At 43.9% G+C, this 26,776-nt stretch overlaps 4 protein-coding genes across 30 annotated transcripts in view; 3 read left to right on the forward strand and 1 right to left on the reverse strand.

Annotated features, from left to right (window-relative positions):
• The first annotated feature begins 1,050 nt into the window (after positions 1–1,050).
• LOC130165096 (uncharacterized) lies at positions 1,051–3,496 on the forward strand. Of its 3 annotated transcripts, none has more exons than XM_056370023.1 (5): positions 1,051–1,122; positions 1,483–1,766; positions 2,663–2,929; positions 3,008–3,160; positions 3,256–3,496. In XM_056370023.1, exons 2-5 carry the CDS (start codon positions 1,496–1,498, stop codon positions 3,399–3,401), a joined length of 837 nt encoding a protein of 278 aa, XP_056225998.1. In that variant the 5' UTR covers positions 1,051–1,122; positions 1,483–1,495; the 3' UTR covers positions 3,402–3,496. The 3 variants fall into 3 exon arrangements, with proteins under 3 accessions (XP_056225998.1, XP_056225996.1, XP_056225997.1); XM_056370021.1 differs by having other exon boundaries at positions 1,053–1,122; positions 3,251–3,496; XM_056370022.1 differs by lacking the exon at positions 1,051–1,122 and adding an exon at positions 1,129–1,337 and having other exon boundaries at positions 3,251–3,496.
• A 1,331-nt stretch (positions 3,497–4,827) lies between these two features.
• gart (phosphoribosylglycinamide formyltransferase) lies at positions 4,828–15,139 on the forward strand. 5 transcript variants are annotated; one of them, XM_056370848.1, is made up of 23 exons: positions 4,828–4,897; positions 5,107–5,181; positions 6,891–7,048; positions 7,432–7,527; positions 7,620–7,794; positions 8,524–8,635; positions 8,959–9,027; positions 9,141–9,266; positions 9,399–9,486; positions 9,590–9,675; positions 9,776–9,944; positions 10,106–10,337; positions 10,640–10,734; positions 11,108–11,217; positions 11,816–12,014; positions 12,192–12,443; positions 12,558–12,710; positions 13,120–13,323; positions 13,425–13,583; positions 13,774–13,904; positions 14,064–14,205; positions 14,292–14,407; positions 14,505–15,139. In XM_056370848.1, the coding sequence occupies exons 3-23, from the start codon at positions 6,904–6,906 to the stop codon at positions 14,691–14,693; spliced, it is 3,048 nt and encodes a 1,015-aa protein (XP_056226823.1). In that variant the 5' UTR covers positions 4,828–4,897; positions 5,107–5,181; positions 6,891–6,903; the 3' UTR covers positions 14,694–15,139. The 5 variants fall into 5 exon arrangements, with proteins under 5 accessions (XP_056226823.1, XP_056226824.1, XP_056226822.1 ...); XM_056370849.1 differs by having other exon boundaries at positions 4,835–4,897; positions 6,899–7,048; XM_056370847.1 differs by having other exon boundaries at positions 4,880–4,897; positions 5,083–5,181.
• n6amt1 (N-6 adenine-specific DNA methyltransferase 1) lies at positions 14,771–16,889 on the reverse strand. 2 transcript variants are annotated; one of them, XM_056370851.1, is made up of 6 exons: positions 16,527–16,888; positions 16,319–16,405; positions 16,135–16,225; positions 15,793–15,876; positions 15,580–15,721; positions 14,771–15,500 (listed from the first exon to the last, which is right to left on the reverse strand). In XM_056370851.1, the coding sequence occupies exons 1-6, from the start codon at positions 16,661–16,663 to the stop codon at positions 15,388–15,390; spliced, it is 654 nt and encodes a 217-aa protein (XP_056226826.1). In that variant the 5' UTR covers positions 16,664–16,888; the 3' UTR covers positions 14,771–15,387. The 2 variants fall into 2 exon arrangements, with proteins under 2 accessions (XP_056226826.1, XP_056226827.1); XM_056370852.1 differs by lacking the exon at positions 16,319–16,405 and having other exon boundaries at positions 16,527–16,889.
• A 292-nt stretch (positions 16,890–17,181) lies between these two features.
• The window catches only part of LOC130165133 (uncharacterized), a 34,406-nt gene continuing 24,811 nt past the window's right edge, over positions 17,182–26,776 (forward strand). For 8 of the 20 annotated variants that reach the window (XR_008826725.1, XR_008826726.1, XR_008826727.1 and 5 more), the window contains exons 1-7: positions 17,182–18,897; positions 19,544–19,653; positions 19,738–19,858; positions 21,599–21,657; positions 21,803–21,886; positions 21,991–22,021; positions 26,490–26,624. Coding sequence is in view for 7 of the 20 variants with exons in the window: in XM_056370087.1 (XP_056226062.1) it covers positions 18,881–18,897; positions 19,544–19,653; positions 19,738–19,858; positions 21,599–21,657; positions 21,803–21,886; positions 21,991–22,021; positions 26,490–26,624 (557 nt within the window). In the remaining 13 variants the exon portion in view is untranslated. Of the gene's footprint in view, positions 18,898–19,543; positions 19,654–19,737; positions 19,859–20,030; positions 20,090–20,234; positions 20,319–20,422; positions 20,613–20,743; positions 20,830–20,908; positions 21,062–21,342; positions 21,430–21,595; positions 21,658–21,802; positions 24,692–26,489; positions 26,625–26,776 lie in introns of all 20 variants that reach the window. The other 12 variants (XR_008826733.1, XR_008826734.1, XR_008826736.1 and 9 more) reach the window with 11 other exon arrangements.

Raw genomic sequence — 26,776 nt, forward strand, 5'->3', positions numbered from 1 at the left:
AGCACCAGCAATCGCGCCGCAGTCTCCGTCGCTGAGACCCCCCCACCCCACCCCATTCTGCTGTTTGGTATAACCATTAACTGAAGCTCCTGAACTGTATCTTTGTTACTTTATGAATTGCATTGCTGCTTTTTGATAGACAAACAAATAGTACACAACGTTTCTTACAAAGACATACAAGACTACCTACTTTAAACTTAATGGGGAAAAAGAACAAAAACAAATGGGACATCCTCATAACACCCACCCTGTTCCAACCTTTCTTGAAGAGCTTTCATGCCTCAGGATAAAGAACAAGTGCAGGTTCTCTGCTCTATGTATGTTTCACCCCGATGCCCCCCTCCTTATATGATAACTGCAGGACACAAAGAAGGAGGCGGCCATCGCTGACCCTCGCCTCAGGCTGTTACACCAAGCGTCAACCTTACAGACGCCACATATCAGCTGTGTTACCACATATGTTGCTCTGCTCCCTGCTGCATTCATGTGTGGCAACACTGACATCTCTTGGCTTGATGGAAAACTGTCACACAGGCTTATCCTGTGTGTTCAGGGGACAATTTGAGCCTACAGTAATTAAAAGAAAACGCTCGGCTTCAGTTTTGCTGTGAATTGAATAGATTTTACTCATTAAACTCATCCAGATGTTTGCTCTCTGTACATTTTCTTCACTCCCTGCAGAGTTCCAATCACTTTAGCCCTTTAAAATACACCGTCCCACCTGTGGGGACCCGTGTATTTGTCTCCTGATTCTGTCTGTGCAAAAAAGAATTAGGATCCATATCATATGCAACAGCTGTTGACACAGAATTGGTTCAGGCTATGGCTCCAAAGTGTTTCCACACAAACTGGTAAGGGGTTAAACCACTCATGTATTAGCATAGGATATACAGCACACTGCAATCGGTTTCGCTGTAGATTTTTGAATGAACTGTGCTGTGGCTGTTTGCTGCTTCTCTCTCTTGTGTCATGGCGCTACTCGACCAGCGGAGGCGCTAGTCGTCACTTTGCCTTCTTGTCCGACTTGTGAAGAAAGCACCGAAACTAAACCACATGTCAGTTTCGCGCATGCGCATCGCACATCGTTGTCGCGACCGGCTACTTCTGTCAGTGTGGGGAATGGTGAGAGAGCACAGGCAGTGACTTATTAGTTATTACTCTGTACTTGCACACATGGAAGCGGATTGTAGAGCTTCTTCTTTGACTTTTGGCAGCAGAGTTTGTCACCGAGCAGGATCATCAGTGTCATTGGGAACAAGCTGTGATGATTTCAGAGAAGTGAACTTGACACTTCAGCTGTTTATCAAGACACTGATTTGTTTTGAACTATTTAACTGGTATATTTAACATACTGAATTATTTTTGCACATGAATTCAATGCAACACGTCAGCACTATATCGATGCACTTCACCTGCATAGGAATCGGCATTTTCCTGAGATTTTATGGAGTTTTAATCTAATCTGTAACCATGTCTTTGCAGGTGAAGCTCACAGATGGAGGCAGTATGTGAGCAGCTCCATGGAGCCGAGGAAGAGGAGGAGGAGGCGGGAGGTGGTGCAGCCATGCTGTGGTCCATCGAGGAGGCTCTGGAGAGGCAGACCCTGCAGATCGGAGTGTCGGCCTGCGGGGCCACAGCAGTGGTGGACGTGCTGAAGGCCCTCGGCCTGGATGTGGCCCCTGAGGAAGCTGATCGCTGCGTCCAAACTCGCCTGAGGAGGAATGAGTCACCTCTGCCGGACTATCTGCTGTCCCGGAGCGAAGCCGGTAAATGTCAAACACAGGTGCCAAAGCTACACCTGAGGGTGTTATTGTGACCTCACGTGTGTGCTACGTGAATTAAACATTCTTTGCTTCAGTTTGATAAAGCATAAAGATAGAGATTCTATTTTATGAATCGGCAATCTCCTCCAACTATCACGCCTTTCTCCTTAATTCATCACATAAGCAGCAGCAGCAGCAGCATCATCAGCCGTCAAGAAGCTAATCAATGATTTCTTCCACAGCGCTGTGCTTCACAATAAAGGCTCCAAATGAAAGCGACATGAACACAGGGAAATAAAATGACTTTTTTTTCATGTTAATGTAGCTTTTATTTTTTTCTTCTTTAATTTATGTCACTAAATTGGCAGATATTACACTCTAAACACTTGGCTTGAGCTCTAACTCCTGCAGACTGCTCTGTGACATTTCAGGTAATGAAATATTAATACATAAAGGATGACTTTGTATAGGCGCATATCTTAACTCGGCTCAACAGGCAGTAATATCTCAGGTGTCACAGATGCTAGCAGGGACTATAACTCCCTCCGCTGAATGAGGCTGTGTAACGTCTTGAACCCATAAGCGCCGCTTCCTGCCAGCGCGACAGCTGGTTGCACTGCCAACCAGGCAAATTCAAAAGTACCCTCTTGAATTAGACAAAGAGTTTTATGTCTCTCAGAGGAGAGACTGTAATTGACTTTTTCAGCTCTGTTACACAGTTTTTACATTGACATTTCTGGCGTTTCGCTCAAGCTGTCGTCCCCTACTTGAAGTTCTGAGTGAAAAAGAAACACATGTATATTCATTGATCTTAAATATAAAAAGTGTGATTATAATAGACAGACCCTGTACTTCTGTAATGATCATACAGGCTCAATAAACACTACATCTCCTTCTAGGTGCGACTCACGCTCAGCTCGTCGCAGGAGCAGAGCAGGCCAGTAACGGGAAGGTGACGGGTCGCTTCTTCCACCTTCATCCCCGCCGGCGGGTGAAGCTGATCCCCTGGCTCGCACGCTGGATTCAAAAAGGTGCCGTTCCCGTGGCGACCATGAACATGCAGCTGGCCGTACCCGAGGGAGAGGACGTGCCGGACGCCTGGCACCATCAGCTTATATTTGGGGTGGCACCTAATGCAGTTTTCATGACCAATCCTTTAGATGTAGGTGAGTACTGAGAAGATAACGACTCTCGGTCATCTGGCGTCGATGCGTTATTATTTTGTGTTTTTAAATTCTTTTTAGCAAGTGAGGGAGAGGCGCACCAGCGACTCTGCAGCGAATCCGTGCTGCTGATTCGCCGAGAAGACGTCCTGCAGCGATTAACTCCCGATTCCTGCTCGTCCGGCCTCTCAGAGAGCCAGTCTGACCCGCGATGGAAAGCCCTGGATGTTGAGGGTAAATCATGTATTTGTGGTTTTATTTGTGCAGCTTTTTCATCCTGCCCAAATATCGTACATATTCTTCTCCCTATTCTCTTGGGATTAGGTCAGGTGAGACAGATGGCCCAAGAAGACGGACAGGAGCAAGAGCAACCCAAGTTAACACACATCACGATCCCAGCAGCGTACAGTTCAGGCATCACGTTCTTCGCCCTACGGCAGTCGGGGGTAGGACAAGAACTCCTCAACGCGCCTGAACTCCCTTTGTTGTGACCGGACTGGCACACGCGGACTCAAGAACTAAAGTGTTGACGCTTTTATTGTGATCTGAAAAATAAAAGTGATAATATGACATTTTATTGAGCAGAAACCGACAGATCAATAACCCACAAACCCACAGTCATCCACACACATTTCTATCAATGATGCCTGTTTCCATACAGCTATTGAGTTGTTTTAAGCTGCTTTTCAGGTTGGGTCTGGGATGGGTTTAGAAATTGAATCCATCATTTTACAATAGCAGTCTAATAATCTGAAACTTGCTGTCTGTTATTACTGACTATCTTGTCCTGAACACTCTTGAAAAAGATGTTTTAAATGTCAATGGCTTTCTTTGAAAAAAGAAAGAAAGAAGATTAAAAAAAAAACAGTCAGCATTTGTCCAGTGTTTTGTGTAGTATTTTTTGCTCTTGAGTGTTTTCATTTTAATGCGACTTTAAATCCTTCTCTAATGTGTTTCAGAGGGATGTATTGTACTTTTTGCTCCACCATATTTGTTTTACAGCTAAGATAAAGAATTTGAATTAAAAAACATATCATGAGCTTATAACATTCATTATTAAAGATTAAAGCTGTGGTTCACAAACTTTTTGTCTTCCACCAAAGAGACATCCCCCCTCTAATCTTCTCATATGGTCTTATTTCAATAACAGAGGCTTAAAAAAGTAAATTTGTGTAGCAGAACTTTTTCTCTTATTTCCTGCTCCATTCTTCATCTCACGACCCGTCAGATTTATCTTGTGGCCCCTAGGGTGGCCTGAACCCTAGGTTGGGGATCAGTGGACGAAACCTAATTGTATGTAGTTGTTAGTTATTTGTTTTGTGTGTGATTTCAAACACAAAACATACAGCAAAGGTTGACTAACAAACATCAGTACATATATTCATACAAATAAAGGAAAAGGAAAGAAAACAGGAAATAAACAATATAAAATTGAATCAGGACACAAAAAAATAAAAAGACTTATTAAATTGAGGCTTTTTAAATAACAGGCTGAGTCAGAGATGTATCTTTAAGTAATAGCATTTTTACATTGTTAAATTGGTATCTTTGGAGCTGCAAATAACATTATTATATAGATCTATACTAAGTTATTTTGGTGTTGAAGCAATATTTTATGCACTAAAAAAAAATCTGTTTTCCTCAAGTACTTGTCTATTCAAGGAAACTAAGTGGACTAATTTATTGCCTGAAAAGCAGCAGTGGATGCTTGTGATTATAGTGACCCAGTTTGAATCCATTTTTTTTTTTTATTGCAAATTAAGGAAATGTATCTAAAACATATTTTACCAACAGATGCATCGATAACTTTCTCTTGAGCTCCCTTTTTCAGAAAAAAAAATAGCTGTGGCGTCCCACCTGGCATTGCGAATTAATTAACTACAACTCCCGTGATGCACTCGGTTGTTACTCCCCGAGGAAGTTGGAGGAATCCAAAAAACTTGACCAAAATAGTTTGAGCGGCAGATAAAGGTGAGAAGAAGAAACATAAGTACACTAACGAAACGAAAAACGGCGACACATTTGCCTGTTTGTAATGTTATTTAGCACTTTGCGTAACTTTGCGTTGCATTGACGTTGTGCAGCTCTACCATGTACATCACTGTGATATATTGAATCCACGTGGTGTGCTGTGTGTGTGTGTGTGTGTGTGTGAGATAACGCGTTGCATCCATGGTCAGTCTGCAGAGAGCAGAGGAGACACTCCTGAACCAGGCTCCGGCTACTTCCTGCTTCACGCGCTCACTAACACACAGGTGAGTGGTTTAAACGGCATGCTGGATGTTTTTTCCACCACAAGCTAATGTGCTAATGTTACTGGAAGAGTTGACTGTCATTTTTAAGTGCATGTCACTTATACTGTACTAGCTTGTACTGAAAAAAATCATTGAAGTCAGTAGGACAAATTGAACTGGACATTGCCTTTTTTCTTTTTAGCTATTGCAAGAGACTCCATCGGAAAATTACACCATCTGTCATGTTAAATTGTAGAAGAGTTGCGTGTATTTTTATGCTTATGCAACTATACTGCGCATACCCAGGGTTAAATGCTTGGGTTGACCTATTTGACAACTTCCACACAAATTAACTAAAGAGACAGTGTGAGGAGAAAATGATGCATGCTGCAACACTTCATGTATAGTTTTCTGTAAGGGGTATTTAAAAACGCTCATTGTTAGACTCATGCATTTGATTTGCTCTCTGACATGTGAGTCACATGAGCGGGGTGATTTCAATCACAACCAGTGCTTTGGCTAATTGCGGAACATGCGTTGTATCTTATCCCAAATTAGTGTTTCAAGGGAGCTTTTAGACGATGTATCTGCACATTCAGGCCTTTACTTTGGTAAAACATGGAGTTGCACAATCCTCACAGCTCCAGTCATAGGTTTGAGGTTAGTGCAGATTGGGATGGTGTGAACTCTGACCCCATTTTGTTTGAGTTGTAGGGGTGTAAAGGGTGCACAGAAGTATTTGCCGACTGTTTTCATGTAAAATCTTGTACATTCACAGCGCTGCAAGATGCAATTGCACAATTACACTTTGAGGCAAGATTGAATATAACAAGTCTCTCTTTTTCTAGTTTAGGAAATTCAGAACAACAGATAAGCCAAAAAGCCAGCGAAATCATTCAAGTTTTTATTCCAGCGGTGAGATTAAATTGATCCCAGTGTGTGTCATGAGGAACATTGTTTTCTGTTGAGTGAATTTACATTGTGTGACACTCAACGTGACATTGCATATCATGCTGTACTTTAGATGAGCAGTTTCCTTTTATTTTGAGTGGTAAATCCTCTCCAATACAGTTTATTATTAAATCACAGACATTTTAGATGGTTGCAAATATCATGAGTAAATGAGAAAAGGCCTTCACATCAATCTGGCTGTAAAAAAAGAAAAAAAAAAAAAATTATATTCCAGCCTTTGCATATGCAAATAGTAAATGAAATATTTGCTTCACAGAAAATTGGTTTGGAAACAGAAATGTGATGCAGTCACTGCGCTTGGTAAATGAAACGCTCACAGAAAGCGAGACTGCAGAAGAGCCGCATTGCCAAACTGAGGCTACGGCAAGTGGTTTACTGTATATCAACCTGATAATGGCTTTGTTTTTCTATGCAAATGAGCCCCTGTTTTCAGTAGCCGGTGATTCGGTCCTGCCTGGTGACCATGCCATTTAATTGTTGACTTGTGTTTTTGTTCTAGTTGATTGGGTTCTTGTTTGTGTGGCATTACAAGATAATATAAGACCCCAGGCCTCAGAAAAGGTCAACGCTTCCTCACAGCTTAGCAAACTCCGGTCGTTATAGGTCAGTGTCGGCATACAATTAAATCCTCTACGAACAATTAAAGGCTGACGAGAAGCGCAGGGTGTTCTGCGGAGTAAGCGTGAAGGTGTGACTGATTTCAGTCTAATACTACATGCTGGGATCACCCTATGTCGCCCCCCCCCCCCCCCCCCCAGTCGCTCAGGTACCATGGCAGAACGGGTGCTGGTGGTTGGCAGTGGCGGACGGGAGCATGCACTGGCCTGGAAGTTGGCCCAGTCGCCACAGATTCAGCAAGTTCTGGTTGCTCCGGGTAACGCAGGCACAGCAGGCTGTGGGAAGATCAGCAACTCTGGTAAATACAAACACTAACGAAGGCTTCCTTTTAAACAATAAGTCTGTAATTTCTCTGTGACCAACAGCTCTGGAGTCATTATTTAAATATTTTCTTTAACATAATATATACTGACATAATATTTCTGGGATTTTCCAATGTACCGTATGTGAGACATTTATATTAAAAACACAAAAATCCAATGAACAGACAATAATAAACACACCACAGGTTACCCTTATAAAGAAGGTAGTTTGTACTTATTTCACGTCACCCATAGCTACCATGACGCCCTGTTTTAATACATTCAGCAGAGAATTTATGGCACCCATGTTTAAAGTGAAGAGAAGGATGGTGTGTGAATGAATCCTGAACTGTTACTTCCCCTGATTTCCTCCGTGCAGAGGTATCGGTTAGTAACCACACCATCTTGGCTCAGTTCTGTAAGGACCATCATGTGGGGCTGGTTGTGGTCGGACCCGAGGTGCCGCTGGCAGCCGGTAAGCGAACGTCAACATCAGGAGTCATACTCGAGTCTTATTTAGTGTCCTGTTCACCGCTTCCTTCTCTTCGACCTCCACGTCTCTTTCAGGTATCGCGGACGACCTGACGGCGGCGGGAGTGCCGTGTTTCGGCCCCTCTGCCAAAGCGGCGCAGTTGGAGGCCAGCAAGAGCTTCTCCAAGGCTTTCATGGAGCGCCACGGCATCCCCACGGCCCGTTACAGCTCCTTCACCGACCCCCAGGAGGCCTGCAAATACATCCGCACGTCAGTACAGTAGACAAGCACAAAGTTTATAAAGTTTATAAAGTTTATATCTTTGGAAGAGTGTTTGTTTGTGCACATTTAAAGATTGGTAATATAAAAGACAGACATATAGGGTCACTTCTTTATATCCTCCTTGCCTGGCATTGCCCAGCTAATTAATCATTTGTGTAATTAGAGGAGAAAACAAGCTGAATACATACTGTTTATGGTGAGTCACTACCATCACTGATATCCGTTTTCACTTCCAGCAGGAAGGCTGTTGAGTTTTGTTTTTCAGAGCCATTAAACACAAAAACTTGTCATAATAGAAAATGAAATCTTCACTGAAGTTTTTGTGTCTCAGATGGTTTCATGAGTTAACGATCTAAGATGTGGTGATTGTTTTTCATGTCAGAGCGCCCTCGAAGACGTTCCAGAGGAAAGAAGAAAGAGTTGTAACTTTGATAAACAAAGAGAAAATCCTTTGCGCTCAGCGAAAGTCATTTCTTTGGTCATATAAAGCATCTTGGGCAGAACAACAGCCGCCACATTCTGACAGCCTTCATCCATACACACCCCAAACCCATTCCCAGACAATCGTGCGCTCTGCAAATGTTAAATGGTCCACAGAAAAACATTTTGTGCTTTATGTCAGCGGCGCAGCATCTGTTCCAGATGTCCTCTCTGTGAGAGGATGTTGATTCTCTCTGCATATTACTGAGTTGGTGTCATTGTTCCTTTGGTCCGCAGCGCCGAGCTCCCTGCGCTGGTGGTGAAGGCCAGCGGTCTGGCAGCTGGGAAGGGAGTCATCGTGGCGAGAGACCGGGACGAGGCCTGTCGGGCTGTGATGGACATCATGAAGGTACCAGACTGTTAGATATGGTTCTGTGTCATCATTGATTCTAGGTGAGGAGTGGAAGAGAGACATTTTACTGAAGTAGAAGTCTAATCCCTCTGTGATTACTCAGTCACATTTTTGTGCCTTGCTAGAACTACAGTATAATAATAAATGCTCTGACAAGGGTTAATTTGCCACTGTGTGTTTCTGGGCTGAAACTGTATTCAAAGCTGCTATAATTGTTATTTTTATATCAACAGTGGATCAAGTGTGTGTGTGTGTGTGTGTGTGTGTGTGTGTGTGTGTGTGTGTGTGTGTGTGTGTGTGTAAATGGCTGACTCTTACAGGACAGAGCGTTTGGAGCCGCGGGGGAGACGGTGGTGGTCGAGGAGCTTCTAGAGGGAGAGGAAGTGTCTGTGAGTGAAACGGTTACACTGAAACTCGCAACATGTCTGCACCAACTCACTCTTGACGTACGGATGGAGGGAAAACCGGAAGGGTGTTAATCGTTCTCCTCCTCGCCCTGTAGTGTCTGTGTTTCAGCGACGGGTCCTCTGTGTCTCCGATGCCTCCGGCGCAGGATCACAAGCGGCTGCAGGACGGTGACCAAGGGCCAAACACCGGCGGCATGGGGGCCTACTGCCCCACCCCTCAGGTACTGTGGTGACATTTAACAGAGAGCAGCATCGTGCTTTGTCACCAGGAGTCAAAAAAAAGGGGACATATTCCCCTCCTCTGCGTCTCAGCTTGGTTCTCTGTTTTGATAATGAGCTCCATGCCACTGCAGGTCAGTCAGGAGCTGCTGCAGCAGATCAGAGAGACGGTCCTTCAGAAGACGGTGGACGGGATGAGGGAGGAGGGAGCGCCTTACGTGGGCAAGTGCTCTTCATCTGTTGTTGTAACTCCCCTGCATCTGTCGTTGGTTTCAGCCGGATGAGTCATAGTCTCCATCTCATTCATTCCTCTGTGCTTTTCCAGGTGTGCTGTACGCAGGGCTGATGTTGACCAAGCAGGGGCCAAAAGTGCTCGAGTTCAACTGTCGCTTCGGAGACCCAGAGTGTCAGGTGAGTTTCGTCGCCTTTTATCTGTCACCGGATCGTCTCAATGGGAAATTAACATTATATTTTGCTCTCTACTCTCTCTCTCTCTCTCTCTCTCTCTCAGGTGCTGCTGCCCCTGCTGAAGAGCGACCTGTATGAAGTGATCTTGAACACCATGAATGGCAAACTGGCCGCTAACGCCCCCGTGTGGCACCAGAACAGCTCTGCAGTCACAGTGGTCATGGCCAGCGCCGGTTACCCCGGCTCCTACGAGAAAGGAGTAGAGATCACAGGTATGTATGACACGGCAGAGCCAAAGACCAGCCTGTGATGAGCTCAAACATGGAGAAAGAGGGGAAGAAACATCTGTGGGAAACGCACACTATCACTCTTTGATATCTTGCTGTTATCCAGAACTTGAAACCATCAGACTCACTCGCTGTTCTTGCTTCAGGTTTGTCCAAGGTTCAGGTGACGGGGCTGCAGGTTTTCCACGCTGGCACAGCCCTGAAGGAAGGAGGCGTGGTCTCCAGCGGCGGGCGGGTCCTGACGGTCACCGCGGTCAGTTCGTCCCTGGAGATGGCCTTGCAGGCGGCCAATCAGGGCGTGGCCGCCATTGGCTTCCCGGGCGCCGTGTACCGCCATGACATCGGGCACCGGGCCATCGCTCACCTGAACCAACACAGGTGTGTGTGAGTGTGCTACAAGCTAAAAAACACACAAACCAAAACACTAAAACATTCCCTTTTTTGTTTTCATTTTTTCTTTGCTTTATTGAGTTTGTAGTTTTTTTCTAGTTCATTTCCAAACTGTACGTCGTGTGTTTATGAATAATAAACTTCACTGTGGATGTACCTGTATGTAACATCCTCTTCTAATCCACAATCAATCACAAATTCCCTTCTGATTTTAAGACTCAATGTTCTTCCACAAGACTTAATGCAGTTCCAGCTGCAGACAGACATGATACCACTTGTGTCTCTGACAGAGGTCTCACCTATAAGGAGAGCGGAGTGGACATCGCCGCCGGTAACAAGCTGGTGGAGATGATCAAGCCTCTGGCCAAGGCGACTTCTCGCGCTGGTAATTTCAATTTCATCTACAAAAATTGCATGAAAACACCTTCTTTTTGTGCATCTAAACAATGATTAGATGCTTGTAACTTTCAGTGCTGCAGTCAAACAAAAATAGCAGTGAGGGAAAACAGCGTTAGCACTACTTCCTCAGTTTTAACAGCTGTGTGACCTGTCAGACACAGACATTGTTTTCTTGTTTTAAGCAGCAGGCTGAAACCGTTTTCTCATTAGGAAACAAATAGCTGTGTTTTTTTGGGGGGCTATTGTAGTTGTAATTGCAGTGATTTTGATTAGGTCTCGTTTGTTGCAGTAATACAAACATCAGAAAAAGTGGATGAAGCAGTAACTGTGTCTGTAATTGGTTTCTTTTTTCCCATCAGGGTGTAATGCAGACCTGGGGGGCTTCGCTGGGCTTTTTGACCTGAAGGCAGCAGGGTTTGTAGACCCCATCCTGGTATCTGGGACAGACGGAGTGGGGACTAAGCTGAAGGTGGGGCTTGAATTTTTACATTTGCTTTTTTGATTGAAGAGTTGTTGTTTTTTTTTTGCAAACTTAACCGTCATTTGTTGTCACTGTTCAATATGTGACTCTGTGTAATTACAAAGTCCTGGAACAAATGAGAACCTAAAAGTGCTAAATCCTCCACTCAGTCAAAAATGGCTTTGGTAATTTCCAGATGGGCGAAGAAATAACTGTTTTCAGAATTGGATCCACATTTGGCTCAGAAGTAAACGAGCAGCAGGAGAGCTTGTCTGTAGACAGATTCAAAGGCTTAGACTCTGGCTTCTTAAAACCCCTGAACAGAAATACAAATTCATTTAAAGTGTGAAAGATCCAGGATTATTTCAAGGACACTCGGGAGCAGATTCAGCTCATTGCTAGTGAGTGTGGAGAGTTTAAAATCTTGCACTTTTAATTCGTCAAGGTGCCAAAACTTGTATATTTCAAATCTCCAGCAAAATATCTGTTTGTTTGTAATTGTTACAAGTCTTTTCACGTGCAGCTTTAATATTCGGCAGTTTACTTTGTCTTATTTGATTTTGGCTCTGAAGCTTTTTTCCTTTTGATTTAAAAATGCAAAAATCAGATCGCTCAGGCGTGCGGGCAGCACGGCGGCCTGGGTCAGGACCTGGTGGCCATGTGTGTGAACGATGTGCTCGCTCAGGGCGCCGAGCCTCTCTTCTTCCTTGACTACTTCTCCTGCAGCAGCCTGGACGTGGATGTGGCAGCCTCCGTGGTCGGCGGCATCGCGAAGGCCTGCGAGACGGCGGGCTGTGCGCTGCTGGGTGAGAGGACAGATGTGGTGCTGGTTATGATAAGAGTTCCAAATCCAAAATATATTTCCAATAACTTAGATCAAAAGCTGTGGATTCAGTGTCTTAAATTTTGTGCTGTATCTCGACTTCCCTCCTTCGTGACTTACTGTATTTCAAGCCCCCGTCTGTGTCTTTGTCCGTGTCCAGGAGGCGAGACGGCAGAGATGCCGGGCGTCTACGCTCCGGGTGAGTACGACCTGGCCGGGTTCTGCGTCGGAGCAGCGGAGCGCGGAGCCCTGCTGCCCAGGCTGAGGGACATCGCCGAGGGGGACCTGCTGATCGGAGTGGCCTCCTCTGGAGTGCACAGCAACGGTTTCAGCCTGGTCCGCAAAGTCCTGGAGAAGGCCCGCCTCAGCTACACCTCCCCAGCTCCCTTTGGCAAACGGGGACATACTGTCGGTGAGTCACAGAGGGTGTATGAGGTTTTGCAAGTCTTTGTTAAAATATTTTTTAAATATTATAGCCCAACTTTAACACTTAATTCTCACCATTTGCCTGAAATTCTGCCTGCAGGGGAGGTTTTGCTCACACCAACAAAGATTTACAGTCGCCTGCTGCTGCCAATCCTACGCAGCGGTGCTGTCAAAGCCTACGCTCACATCACAGGGGGTGGACTTTTGGAGAACATCCCTCGGGTGCTGCCCCAGGAACTGGCAGTCGATTTGGGTGAGATGAAAGCACAAGTACACTTGATCTTCGTACGCAACATAAGCGTATAAGAATGTTGACGTCAACAAACTGGAAAGGTGGTTTGCCTCTGGATGAAGCTGCATTTGCATTTTAGAAGCTTATTTTATCTATGGTTTCCTAGTGTGCGGTGAAAAATAGGAATCAAGACAATTTCCTGTATAAGCATATTTATAGCTGTATGACCTTTGTGCGCACTAGTCAGTACAAATGTTGTCAAACATAAACAACCTTCTTATTATATTCACACATTTCCCTTCCACTTATTTTGAATGTAGTCTAGTCGTCCTGGGAGTCTTTCCCTGTCCAGAAAATGTAGAGGTCACTCGTTATTAAAGGCCACCGCTCTGTCATTAATATTTACGCTCGGTTTCTACGCATTACTCAGATGCATCTCGATGGAGCGTCCCTCCGGTGTTTTCCTGGCTCCACAAAGAGGGGGGTCTGAGCGAGGAGGAGATGGCCCGCACGTTCAACTGTGGCCTGGGGGCAGTGCTGGTGGTCGCCCCCCCGGATGCTCAGAGGGTCCTGCGCCAGCTTCAAGCCCACGAAGAGGCCTGGATTGTGGGTTCACTGGCCCACAAGCAGCCGGGTGAGACACTGAAACACTCCTACAGCATACTTTCAGATGCTGCATTAGAGAGTTAGAGATCTTAGAATTATAGTAAAATATTTATTGTTTTTTTTATGCAGGGGCAGAACCAGTGGTGGTCCGTAACCTGAAACACAGCCTGCTGAATGCAGGAACAGCCTCCGGCGGAGAGTTGGGGATTGAGCAAAACAATGGTTGCCATGGCGACATCAGCACACCATGCAAGAAGACAAAAGTAGCTGTTCTCATCTCTGGCACAGGTGTGTTTTTGATAAACTTGAGATGAGAAAATAGAGTTTCTTACAAGTCCCAGACTACCTTTTTAAAGGAATAATTCAGCATTTTGTGACATGTACAGCGAGTCGGTGTATATCAAACATTTCCTTTAAAAGTGGATCACAAGACTCCCTACGTTTTCCTCATGTGTCTAACAATTTCCTCGTGTCCCAGGCACCAACCTTCAGGCCCTGATAGAGCAGGTCAAGCGTCCGTCCAGCGCTGCAGAGATTGCGGTGGTCATCTCCAACAGGCCTGGAGTTCAGGGCCTGAAGAGAGCATCACTGGCTGGAATCCAGACTCGGGTAATAATAATAATTCACACGATAACGCCACTACTAAAAATAAAAACGAAGTTACAGTAGTCCAGCCATTTTTTCAGCATTTAATTGAAGGAAATAAACATTGGGATCCTTAAGGATAAGGCTGACTCACGAAACACTACATTCTGTTAACCCAACTAGGTGGTGGACCACAAACTGTACGGGAGCCGAGCCGAGTTCGACGGCACCATCGATCGCGTGCTTGAAGAGTTTGGGGTGGAGCTGGTGTGTCTGGCTGGATTCATGAGGATCCTCACGGGAACTTTTGTCAAGAAATGGAACGGTATGAAAATGCTGTTCAGACAACTGTTTTACTTACATTTTCACTGAGTCAGAACATCGGTCAGTCACTGTTTGTTTCTATTACAGGAAAGCTACTGAACATCCATCCATCCCTGCTGCCTTCGTTCAAGGGTGCGAATGCCCAGAAGCAGGCCCTGCAGGCCGGCGTGAGGGTCGCTGGCTGCACGGTCCACTTTGTAGCAGTAAGTATGACATACTGCGGAAATACCGGATGTCGAACTAAGAGGCAAATACCTGAGTTGCTTAAACTGAACACTGTTTTGTTCACTCGTGTTTTAGGAAGAGGTGGACGCAGGAGCCATCATCGCGCAGGAGGCGGTCCCCGTGCTGAGCGGCGACACAGAGGAGAGTCTGTCGGACAGAATCAGAGAGGCCGAGCACCGAGCCTTCCCCGCCGCTCTGGAGCTGGTGGCCGGCGGGGCCGTCGGGCTCGGAGAGGACGGACACATCACGTGGAAGTCAACATAAATCCCACTCGACTGTGCTCAGTTTACTTCTGTTACATAAAACTGGTTTTATAACACAAAAGAGACACTAACAAGGCAGACTGATGAATAGAAAACAAGTTTACTGTTTTTAAATACATCAGCTAAGGTTACACTAACTTTTTACTATTCTACTACACTAAGTGTCTTTTCAGATTGTTAGGTCCAGTTGAGTTTTTTCTTTTCCTTCATGCGATGCTGAAAATAGATGAAATAGTAGCATATCAACCTCTAGTGTAAAGAAGCATCATACTTGAAATAAAAATTACATTCCAATTGTACCCTTAGAAAAAGGATAGAATATTGTCTGCACTGGAATTAACTTCTAAATTAGAAAAAAAAAAAATGCACGGTGGTCGGACTTGTCTGGATGGAGTATGTTGTTTGTATCATTAATTCTCATTAGTAAAAATGTCCAGGTGAATGTGAGGAGAATTTTGTGGTATTTCTGCTTCAGTATTACAGAGAGGGGTCAGCATGTGTACATTGGAGGCGCCTCGCACACAGTCCAAAAATGTATTATGCGTGCAGCTTTTCTCAACCGTGAACATTTGTCCAGGTAGAATCCAAGCCTCTGGATCCCAAGAGGTGAGTCGAGTCGCCTCAAAATATGTCCAGTCACTTCTTTGTCAGTTCAAGCTGCCGGTAATCCTTTCACACGATTTATTGGTGGCAGTTCATGTTTGGCTCCTGTGGAAACGCAGGACAGACAGTCTCTCATTTCCAGCTCTTGTAGACAAACATGACTCTCCCTTTAAGCCATGTTTTCCCAGTAAATTGATGATTTCATCTAGTGAGAAAGAGAAAATGGTTGAGTTTATTGTTGGTTCTTGCACTTGAAAATGATTTTAAAAGACATCAAAACCTACCTGGGTCATTCTCAGCAACGGTAATGAGGTAGAACAAGCCTTTAGGGGACAGCAACTGCGGTACCAAGGGCAGAAATCTGTCCGTCACCTCTCGTCCTCGCTTCCCACCAGCCCAGGCAGCCTCGATACCTCTGCTGCCAACCTGAAAGGAAAGCGCTCATTATTAAAATGCTCCACACCTTTTAGATAACTTCCTGAACCTAGCTGAACCACCTCTTCCGATGGTGTCACTACGTAGGGAGGGTTGAACAGGAGGACATCTACTTTTCCACTCAGTCGAGAAAGAAGACACTCCACCTAAAGGACGGAAAGAGAAATATGAAGCATGTGGATGCACATGAAGCATGTGGATGCACATGAAGCATGTGGATGCACATGAAGCATGTGGATGCACATGAAGCATGTGGATGCACATGAAGCATGTGGATGCACATGAAGCATGTGGATGCACATGAAGCATGTGGATGCACATGAAGCATGTGGATGCACATGAAGCATGTGGATGCACATGAAGCATGTGGATGCACATGAAGCATGTGGATGCACAAGTCTCACCAGGTCTGTGATGACAGGCTGCAGTGAAACATTGTTACAGGAAGCTGTCTTTTCTGTGCACTGTGCTGCTGCAGGATTCACATCAGTGCAGCTGCAAGAGAAACAAGATTAGAATATGTTGATTGCTTTTTCTCCCATACTTTTACAAGTAAATCCATTTTTATTAGATGGACATGATGCTGACATGTATAAAGCTGAAGGTCCAACCACTGATGCCAGGAATGCAGACACCACTCCAGAGCCACTGCCAACCTCCAAACACACACAAGGGCTAGAAACAGCAATGAGAAACACCAATATTTTAAGACTCAGGTCAGCTAAAGGGAATGTGTGATAGTTTGGGTTGGGTTGGGCGGGGCGGGGTGGGGGGCAGCAGTTGAGCTAAATCTGACCTCATCAGCTGCAGCCGCTGTGCATCAATCTCCAGAGCGTCTATCAAAAGGAAAGAGTCCTCCGCAGGCTCGTAAACATCCCGGAAGCGTCCTCGTCCAGCGTGAGAGTAAACAGGAGTGGAATAACCGGTACACATGTTTGCTTCTCGGCTGGAGCTTCGCTAACAACCTGCACGTGCTCGCTTCACCGTTCACTACGTAAGCGTTATTAGTGGAGACTTTTACACGTTGTTGTATAAAGTTTGAGTCAGTTGTACTCCCAAAATACCGCTAATTTTCCTTATAAAAGACGAAAACCAACGCTGTGCGGGTTAGCTACCGTAGCTAGCTGTTTCGCGATCCACATCCTTGTATACAATCCACGTCATGGTGACGTAAGTTAACCCCTTCTTTGCCGTTTTACGTCAGTTAACTTCTTGTTTTTCTTTGTTATATATATATATAACTAGATTATTATATATACATTTAAAACAACAATTCAGTGACTGTATTTCAACGCCGATTACATTTATTAAAAGGTAAAAATAAAGTTACTGAAATAAAGCTTAAACAAAACATGAACGTCTAAAAGACCCAAAATTTGAACCCAAATAATAGTAAGCATAGTAATGATAATGATAATAGTAGTATCTGAGGATCACCAAAATAACGCCTAACTGTGTGTGAGAGATAATGGTACAACTGTAGCATTACAACTAGTAAAGAATGTGTACCAATGTTGCTGATTCTATAGACTTAAACAAGTAAACAAGTATTGATAGTAAATGCACTATTCATTATGCATTATGATTACAAAACTTATAGGGTGTCTAATTTTAACTTTAAATAACCCAATAGTATACTATGACATTTACAAATTTACGAATACTATAATTGTACTTCAAGGTGTGAGTCTTTGTCTAAGGATTCTGAATTTGTTGATTCAGTAACTCTGGAATTATGACTGACCGACAAGTGTTGTTGAGAAAGATGCTTTCTTTCCCTCTAACCAAGTGGCTTAAGGCGCTAGAGGGCTACCCTGGAGAATTAAATGTTGCAAGTTCAAATTTTGTTTGATCTTACTACTTTTCAGGACCAATGAGTGAAAAGGTTTGTTTAAGACATTTTCATTGTGACTGGCTTGGTGGCTCAATGGGTTAGGTATCTGAAAAGAAAAGATCCACATAGACGGCGTCCTGACGTCAGAGGTCGGCCTTCACGACCTGCGTCAGAGGATGTCCATCATTCCCCAGGTAGAGATGACGCGTGGGTTTTGAATGTTTTCAACATGCTTGAGCAATGTTATTATTGAAGTGACTCCGTGTAATCAGCTGTTTTACTGTGGTGTGACTGTACCCGTGTCTGTATTTATTTATGTGTGGACTCCTACATGTATTTCACAGCTGTAATGAAATTGTCGCCAAAAGAAAAGCGTGATAGAAAGTTGATTGAACTCCCCAAAGTGATCTAGAATTGTAAGACTGCAAGGGAAGCTCAGCTTCCCCTAAAATGTCAACAAAATAAGTGGTCAAATATGTTCTGTTGTGTGAACATTTCATTGACTAAATATGAATCAGCTACTTATCACAGGTAACCGCCACGACTTCTTCTCATTCATCCCCGCAGCGCCACAGAGCTTTACACAGTGTAGACGCCGAGCGTCTCCTGACTTCAATGGGGAAGCAGAGAGTGGGTTGTTCCACTGCAGCCAAACTAGACGGTCATTGGATAAATGCTGGGCTTTGTCCCGCCCATCGGACGCTCAGCGTCTCTGGGGGTCTATGGGGCAGTGGGCTGGCCCGGACGCTCGGCTTCTGCATGATGATTGGATGATCTGTCTGAGGCTGAGTCCCTTTTTGATTGACAGCGAAATGAGCGAATCAGCGATCTTGAAGTATAAGCATCCACCGGAGCATTTGTCAAGTCTTTCATTCCGTTGTTCGGAGTTGATCTGGAGACGTTACTGATCCTCAGCGACTTTGTCTTTGTTAAAAACGACTAGCGTTTTGTTTGGCGTCACTCTGCGAATTTACATATAAATAAACGGACACGTTTTATGATATAGGCCGAAAATGAGCTGCGTCAGTCTTGAGCTACTAGGCCAGAGACAATGAAATTATCTTTTCAAAGTTTTTCAGTCTATCCTCTCATTGTTGGCCATATGATTCATATGATTGGCTGAGATTTCAACATACAATCTGTGCAACTGCTGTTTTGGGCAGCAGCCAAACACCCCTCTGTTCTCTACCCCGCTTAGTACAATCCGGGATCCCCCTTGTATAAATCCAATTGGATTCATCCAATTGGATTCATCCACTTCCTGTTTGACAGTTTGACCTTTCACCTCGGCTCGGAGGCAGCACGGACGGGACCACATGCTACAAACATTCCGGTAACTTCAGTTCAATATCTCTAAACAACTATCAAAATAACTAACATCAAATGCCTCTGTGTTGCTCTTCCATTAACTTCCAAGTCATGTCAAAGAAAATCACAACTTAGTGCTCTCAAATTCTAAATAACCGAATTACTCACACTTAGCTAACTTAGCAAGCCCAGTTCACCACACATGCTCTGATAAGACTATGCAGAAAACACTGTGTATCTTTGCTTGTGCATGAGTCCACTTTACATGTGTGGGAACATTAACTCCTATTTCATGTGGCAGCTCTTCAATCTTTCTCACTCGGAACAGAACATCAGTCATGTCGCTTCACTCTTATCTGTATATTTCACCCATGCAGCTCAAATTAAAAAAATTATACAGCCAAAGGCAATAAAAATAACACTTCTTTCTAAAAATTACCAATGACAAAATATCAGATTACAATTACAATCGGAATGTACAGGACTTACACTTTGACTCAAACGGGGACAGGACAAAATTCACACCACTCATTTCATTTTATTCTAAACTTTTATACATTCTCATTCATCTTCAGAGGAAAAGTCTCTCTACAAGCTTTCTTATGTCTTAAATTCAGCCCGTCGCCGCTTTGTCTGCTTTTTTTCTTCTCTGTATTTTCACAACATGGAAGGAAGTGTGCTGCATATGGACTCTGCTCGCTCTCTTCTCTGCATGCTGACCACTTTGAACTTCAACATCAAATCACAAACGCTACCAGATCACATCACAGCCGGCTCAAATGTCAGGCAGAGTACCCGCCCTCCCTCATCTCAGCCCACAGAGTCTGTCTGTCACTACATGTGCCTGTGTCTTCTTTGAATGCAGATGTCCCGCCACCAGGAGACCAGGACCGGCACCGGCCGGCACACCGCTCCAACTCCAGCTCTTCACCCCTTGCGCTCACATGTCCATCACACCGGAAGCTGGCGGCCACCCATCACAAAAGGTAATGGCACTCTCATTATATCGGGATCACAAAACAAACATGCTCTATTCAATTTTTTATATTATTCATTGCAATTAATCGGCAAAACTCTTGCTATTTAGCAAAAATATCATTTGGCCATTCATACCAGTGTGTCATATGTAAACCTTATATCCATTTTCATTTTTCACAGAAGGATCACGGCGCAGTCGACAGGCCTCAGCTCTGACCGCCGCCTGGAACACACATCACGTACGTCACATTTTTACAAACTTCATATCAGTTACTCTGCAATCAATCCTACTTTTACAATCTTTACATTTATACTCTATATTCTTGCTCTTTGCTTACATGCCTCTTTTAGACTAAGTCTTTTTGCTCATTTACACACATGCAGCTGGAACCCTCCACCTCCTCTTTGGCGCTCCGCCCTCCCACGTCCAACTGACCGGACCGGACGCCGCGGGACACACATCTGCTGGTGACTATTGCTTATATACATATCACCACATTGATTAGATCTTGTGTTTAACTGAGTTCCCCTCTTAAGATACACACCCAATTAAAACTCATCCTTCACAACAGGCCTCTGTTTGTTTCAGCAGCTGGAAACAAAGTGAGTGTGTTCATCCTGCTTGAAACGAGCGCTGGTGCCGTCACATCAGTGTGGAGGCTGATCGTTTTTTGTCTGGTTTAGGCCGACGCTCAAGGGAGTGAAGTTCTACAAACACAAACTGCGGCGTTTGGAAGGATTAAACAAACACACTAACACGAGGTAGGAACATTTCTATTGACATCACAACAGCAGGGAATCTGTTTGGAGTTTGGGTATTAAAAAAAACCCAATATTTGATTTTTGTAATTATCAATTTCTCTTTCTTCTTTTTCCTTTTCATGTCTTTGCAGATGGTCTAAAGAAGACAACACGACAGAGCAGTGAACACACCAGCGATCAAGCCGGAGAAGCCGGTCTCTGTGACCACTATCACTATGTAAGCTCATCGTCTGTGACATGTTCCGAGTTTGTTTTCTGAAATCTACTTTCCGAACATCACTTCCTTTGTATTCCAGCTATTGACAGAGGTCAGCGTCGTCGTGACCAATCCGAGCGCTCCGTTACGGCTGCACGGACGGAAAGCCGCCGCCTTTGGTTCGGATCAGGCTGACTTTGATAGTCTGCTCCCCGCTCTGGAGGTCTGGGCGCAGCAGCTCCAGCTGCTGGAGGTAAACACTGTTTATCTGCAGCTTCCAGAAATACTCGGTTTATTGTAAATGAAGACAAAGAAAAGCTACAAATTCTCACATTTCAGGAGCTGATTGGTAACTTCAATTCAATATCACGAAAAATATCACGAAACAACTAGCAAAAATAACTAACATCAAATGCCTTTGTGTTCTTCCATTAACTTCCAAGCAGCTCAAATGAAACAGTTTCTTGAGTTCTTCTCGTTGGGATGTACAGGACTTATACTTTGACTTTGTGCTTGTGTCTTCTTTGAATGCAGATGTCCCGCCACCAGGAGACCAGGACCGGCACGCCGCTCCAACTCCGGCTCTTCACTCCTCTTCGCGGCGGCCACCCATCACAAAAGGTAATGGCGCTCTCATTATATCGGGATCACAAAACAAACATGCTCTATTCAATTTTTTATATTATTCATTGCAATTAATTGGCAAAACTCTTGCTATTTAGCAAAAATATCATTTGGCCATTCATACCGGTGTGTCATATGTAAACCTTTATATTTTCATTTTTCAAAGAAGGATCACGGCGCAGTCGGCAGGCCTCAGCTCTGACCGCCGCCTGGAACACACATCACGTACGTCACATTTTTACAAACTTCATATCAGTTACTCTGCAATCAATCCTACTTTTACAATCTTTACATTTATACTCTATATTCTTGCTCTTTGCTTACATGCCTCTTTTAGACTAAGTCTTTTTGCTCATTTACACACATGCAGCTGGAACCCTCCACCTCCTCTTTGGCGCTCCGCCCTCCCACGTCCAACTGACCGGACCGGACGCCGCGGGACACACATCTGCTGGTGACTATTGCTTATATACATATCACCACATTGATTAGATCTTGTGTTTAACTGAGTTCCCCTCTTAAGATACACACCCAATTAAAACTCATCCTTCACAACAGGCCTCTGTTTGTTTCAGCAGCTGGAAACAAAGTGAGTATTTTTTGGTTGGTTTTAAAAAATGTTGTGGTTTTTGGTATTTTTGTAAGGAAGTAAGTAAGTCTTTAAATAAATACTTTAAATAAATGATGGCCACCTTCCAGTCTCTTTACTACAGCGTGGGTGAATGTGGCACATCTCAGGCTGGAGTTGGAGTGATCCGCTGCACTCCGCTGGTCCTCCTCATGCCATTGCAACAAACTATTGCGCAAGCAAAGATGCACACTGTTTTCTGCAAAGCCTTTACTGTCAGAAAATATAATATGTTTTGTCAATGTCATTTATACAAGTCTGTCTTCTGTCCAGGCTCCTGAATGAACAGAGAAAAGGGCCTGGAGAAGACCTCAAGTGCGCACAAACACAATTGTGGTTTAAAGTTTTCTACCTAAAGCGCCACAGGCCGTCTTCCCCTCTTTGTTTGGATTTTTCTTTGCCTTTTCCTACATCTTATATCAATGATATCACCAGTGAACATGTTTCAAAGTCAACAGAGAAATTCAAATTAAATTACTACTATGATTTCCTTTGACATAACTTGGAAGTTAATGGAAGAGCTACACAAAGACATTAAATGTTACTTATTTTCACAGTTGTTTAGTGATATTTCATTGAATTGAACTTACCCAATTGTTTGTAGCATGTGCTCCCATCCGTGCTCCCTCCAAGCCAAGGTGAAAGGTCAGACTTTCAAACAGGAGGTGGGAGAATCCAATTGGATTTTTAGAAGGGGAAACTCGGATCGTACTAACTCATCCTTCACAACAGGCCTCTGTTCTTACATATATTAACATACAATGCGGTTTCAATACTGTTCTGAATAGTCACATGTCATACATTCACACAGCGCATCGCCTCCCATCCACCAAACGCTGCAGATAAAAACATGCTACCAAAAGTCGGCGCCGGATTAAAAATCTTATTTCTGACAAGCACAAACCAAGTTATGTGCTTTGTAGGCTTTTCAGTTGGTATTTGTATTTGAGAACATGCTTTCTAAGTTGAAACTTTTGTGTTAGGTGAATTGAGTCATTAGTTGGAAAATTAACATTTATTCTTTGTCTGGCAGAAATGTGTGTGTTTTTCATTTTGGATTTGATTCTTGATTTCCTTATGGGTTGATTATTTTGAGTTATTTGAAAATGAGCTGCTCTTTGTCCCTTCCTTTACTATGCCGCCTTTATACCTAAATATACTATGACCTTTTTGGATGTTTTTATGCCTCACTATAACATTTTGTTTTTTCACCTTAAGACCTTACTATACTATTAGATCTTTATACCTTACTATACTATGACTTTTTCATGTTTTTATGCCTTATTATACTGTCGTTTTTTCACATTTTTTGCAAAACCATAGAATGTCATTTTTTCACTTTTAAGGCCTTACTATACTATGACGTCTCCATACGTTACTATACTATAACTTTTTGGATGTTTTTATGTCTTATTAAACTATGTCGTTTCGCTCTCTAGAGTAGCCGTCTGACTCCTGAAGCCGCTCGGTCAGAGATGAAGAGCACATCTTTCTCAAACCTTTTCGGTCTTTCCTCTGTGTGTTGGTCCCAAAAAGTAGTAAGATCAAACCATATTTTAACTCTCAACCTCTGAGTCTATAGAGTAGCCTTCTAACCCCTGAAGCCACTCTGCCAGACATAAAGAGCACCTCTATCTCACTTTTTGGGACCGTCACACAGAAGACAGACTCTTTATCTCTAACTGAGTCTCTAAGGGGTTAGAGGGCTACTCTACAGACTGAGAGATTGAGAGTTCAAATATGGTTTGATCTTACTTCTTTTCTGGGACCAACACTCTCTCTCTGACTCTCTCTCTCTCTCTCTCTCTCTCTCTCTCTCTCTCTCTCTCTCTCTCTCCCTCCCTCCCTCCCCCCCCCCCTCTCTCTCCTGGTATAAGAGTGAAAGCCACAGGATTAAAAAGTGAGCATTTTGTGTAAGAATAAAACATGTGAAGATAAAAGAAACCCTCTCACCGCTCTGATCCGTATCTGAACAAGATACAGAAAAGGTTGCAGCCCAGAGAGGAATAAGTGAATATTTGGAATGTTAAGAATCCTATTGGAGTTAATTACTCGCGAGAGAGCGGCCTTGAAAGTGACGTCACGTCAGGCACCAGGTGAGAGTCAGAGAAGTGTAGTCGTGAGGAATAAGGCAGCGAATTACTGGAGAAAAGGTGGACTTATTAGCCAACTCAGTGACGCATTTGCAACAATAAAAAGTAAAAAAAGAAAAGAAATTTGAAGGCGTGGCGGCTATGATTTAGCAGTGGCGGGAATGTAGAGGAAACACTGCTTGTAAGCGGCGTTTGATCTTAAATCTTAAGTCATTTCAGTCTTTGCTCTCAGTGTCCGCCCTCAACCCTCCACCCCTGATTATATGTAATTAGAACATGTACATACATTGAAGGCAGGTGAATGTCATCTCATTGTCAGCCCTCAAAGTTCATGCGATTGGCTGATTTCAACATACAACCTGTACAACCGCTGTTTTGGCCAGCAGCCAAACACCCCTCTGTTCTCTCCCCCGCTTGGTACAATCCGGGTTCCCCTTGTATAAATCAAATTGGATCCGTCCACCTCCTGTTTGACAGTCTGACCTTTCACCTCGGCTTGGACGGAGCTCGGATGGGAGCACATGCTACAAACATTTGGGTAAGTTCAATTCAATGAAATATCACTAAACAACTATGAAAATAAGTAACATTTAATGTCTTTGTGTAGCTCTGCCATTAACTTCCAAGTCATGTCAAAGGAAATCATAGTAGTAGTAGTATTAATAATTGAAATTTAATTTCTCTGTTGACTTTCAAACATCTGAACTGGTGATATCATTGATAGAAAATGTAGGAAAAGGCAAAGAAAAATCAAAAGAGGGGAAGACGGCCTGCGGTGCTTTAGTCAGAAAACTTTACACCACATTTGTGTCTGTGTGCACTTCTCTGTTCATTCAGCAGCCTGGACAGAAGACAGACTTATATAATGACAAAACATATAATATTTTCTGACAGTTAAGAGATAAGGCTTTGCAGAAAACAGTGTGTGTCTTTGCTTGTCAAATAGTTTGTTGCAGTGGCATGAGGAGGTTGACTGTTCAGACTGAGATGTGCCACATTCACCCACGTTGTAGTGAAGAGGAGCGGCTGTCCATAAGACCGTAAGGTGGCCACTGTTGGGTCTGAGCTCTACCTGGGCACCATTAAGTTAACAGTACTCTACCTCATGAGCTGGACACCAAATATGTTAGATTTCGGTCGTTTATCAATTTATCGGCTATCAAAAATTAAGAAAATATTAATATGAAAAAAAAATAATATTAAATAATAACTTTAAAATGAATTAAAGTTCACGGTGCACCAGCCTAAACTAATAGGCAAAATAGCCAATATGGTTTTAGTCTCAATCTATTACCATTAGTTTGGAACTCTGATTAATCATTAGCTTACTAACTATAACCAAATTACCAAATCAATAGTAAGTTACAGTCGAAGGATCGGAATTCTACCGAGTAGAGGTCGGCTATATTCACGCTTTTGCAACATTAAACACACCAGTAGTTAAACTTAAAAGGCATTTATTTACAATGGAGCAGAGTAATATACAATGTCTAATCTAGCATATACAGGTGTGTGTGTGTGTGTGTGTGTGTGTGTGTGTGTGTGTGTGTGTGTGTGTGTGTGGGGACACAGACAAAGGCAAGATGGCCGACTCAAAGCGGTCACTGTGACCACATGACCTGAACAAAGAAGACTACAAAGATGGCGGTAAACAAAGAAACTACTAAAATGGCCACTGAGACCACCTAGTGTGTGTGAGAGGGAAGGTGTGAGTTTCTTTGTTAGCCTAGCTCATGTAATCTAAAGGTACCGGGTTAGAGGGGGGAGGTTAGCTTCATGCAAGTTCTAGGACTGAGACGTACCGCTACGTGTGTGAACATACGAGTACTCGATGAACTGTACGACTGACCGCGACCTAAGCAAACATCGCAACAACAAGACATCAATCAACAAGTACATTAACAAAGTTAAGACTTCTGCTGCTTAGCTATGCTGTGCTGGGAGAGGTTAGGCCCAGTCCGTTAACGTTACCCGATCCTTGGAACAAGCAAAGAGGTCCTTTCCAGTGTTTTGTAAAATCCAGTGAGTTGGGAGGTTTCCTGGTGGAGTAAAGTCCTGTCTGGCTGTGTCGCTTGCTGTTATCTCCTTTGTTCTCCTCACAGAGTTAGCCGTTCCACGCTAACTCTGCTACGACTCCCGTTGCTTGGACAAATCAGCTAGCCTTGTGTCGTAGCCGCTGATTCTGAAGAGGATTTGGTTCACTCACAGTTAATCCGAAGCAGGTCGCTGTTGTGGAGGAGAAGAGCGTATGCAGGCTGCTGGTTGCGGGCCGGCGAGAGAGCTAGTTTCTCAGGTAGCAGAGCTGACCCGGGCCGGGGCCTCTTTGCCCTTTGCAGAACCGAGAGGAGAGGGCTGGAGCTGCTCTCCGGAGCGAGCCAAAAAGGGAAGAGAGCGAGAAGAGGTCTAGAAGACTGGTTTTGTTTGGCGACACCCTTGGGGGTCACATGTCACACGCTGACCACGGCTGGCCGGTAAGGTCCGTGGGGGGAAGGGTCATCCCCAGGTGTGAACCGTGAGGAACTGTGGGGTGTGAATTCCTTTGTCCAGTGAAGCAAAGAAACATTTGGTCTATTGAACGATTGAGTCCCGACACCACTAATGATAAAAGGTACCTGGACCACCA

Source organism: Seriola aureovittata, chromosome 24 (genome assembly GCF_021018895.1).
Source record: "Seriola aureovittata isolate HTS-2021-v1 ecotype China chromosome 24, ASM2101889v1, whole genome shotgun sequence".
Classification (NCBI taxonomy): domain Eukaryota; kingdom Metazoa; phylum Chordata; class Actinopteri; order Carangiformes; family Carangidae; genus Seriola; species Seriola aureovittata.

Coding starts and splice junctions, on each gene's coding strand:
- LOC130165096 (XM_056370021.1), top strand. CDS start 1,496: ATGGAGGCAGTATGTGAGCAGCTCCATGGAGCCGAGGAAGAGGAGGAG. Junction 1,767..2,662: donor GCTGTCCCGGAGCGAAGCCG/GTAAATGTCAAA, acceptor ATCTCCTTCTAG/GTGCGACTCACGCTCAGCTC. Junction 2,930..3,007: donor GACCAATCCTTTAGATGTAG/GTGAGTACTGAG, acceptor AATTCTTTTTAG/CAAGTGAGGGAGAGGCGCAC.
- gart (XM_056370847.1), top strand. CDS start 5,099: ATGGTCAGTCTGCAGAGAGCAGAGGAGACACTCCTGAACCAGGCTCCG. Junction 9,028..9,140: donor TAGAGGGAGAGGAAGTGTCT/GTGAGTGAAACG, acceptor CTCGCCCTGTAG/TGTCTGTGTTTCAGCGACGG. Junction 9,945..10,105: donor GAAAGGAGTAGAGATCACAG/GTATGTATGACA, acceptor TTCTTGCTTCAG/GTTTGTCCAAGGTTCAGGTG.
- n6amt1 (XM_056370851.1), bottom strand. CDS start 16,663: ATGTGTACCGGTTATTCCACTCCTGTTTACTCTCACGCTGGACGAGGA. Junction 16,406..16,526: donor CAGCGGCTGCAGCTGATGAG/GTCAGATTTAGC, acceptor TGCTGTTTCTAG/CCCTTGTGTGTGTTTGGAGG. Junction 15,722..15,792: donor TAGTGACACCATCGGAAGAG/GTGGTTCAGCTA, acceptor CTTTCCTTTCAG/GTTGGCAGCAGAGGTATCGA.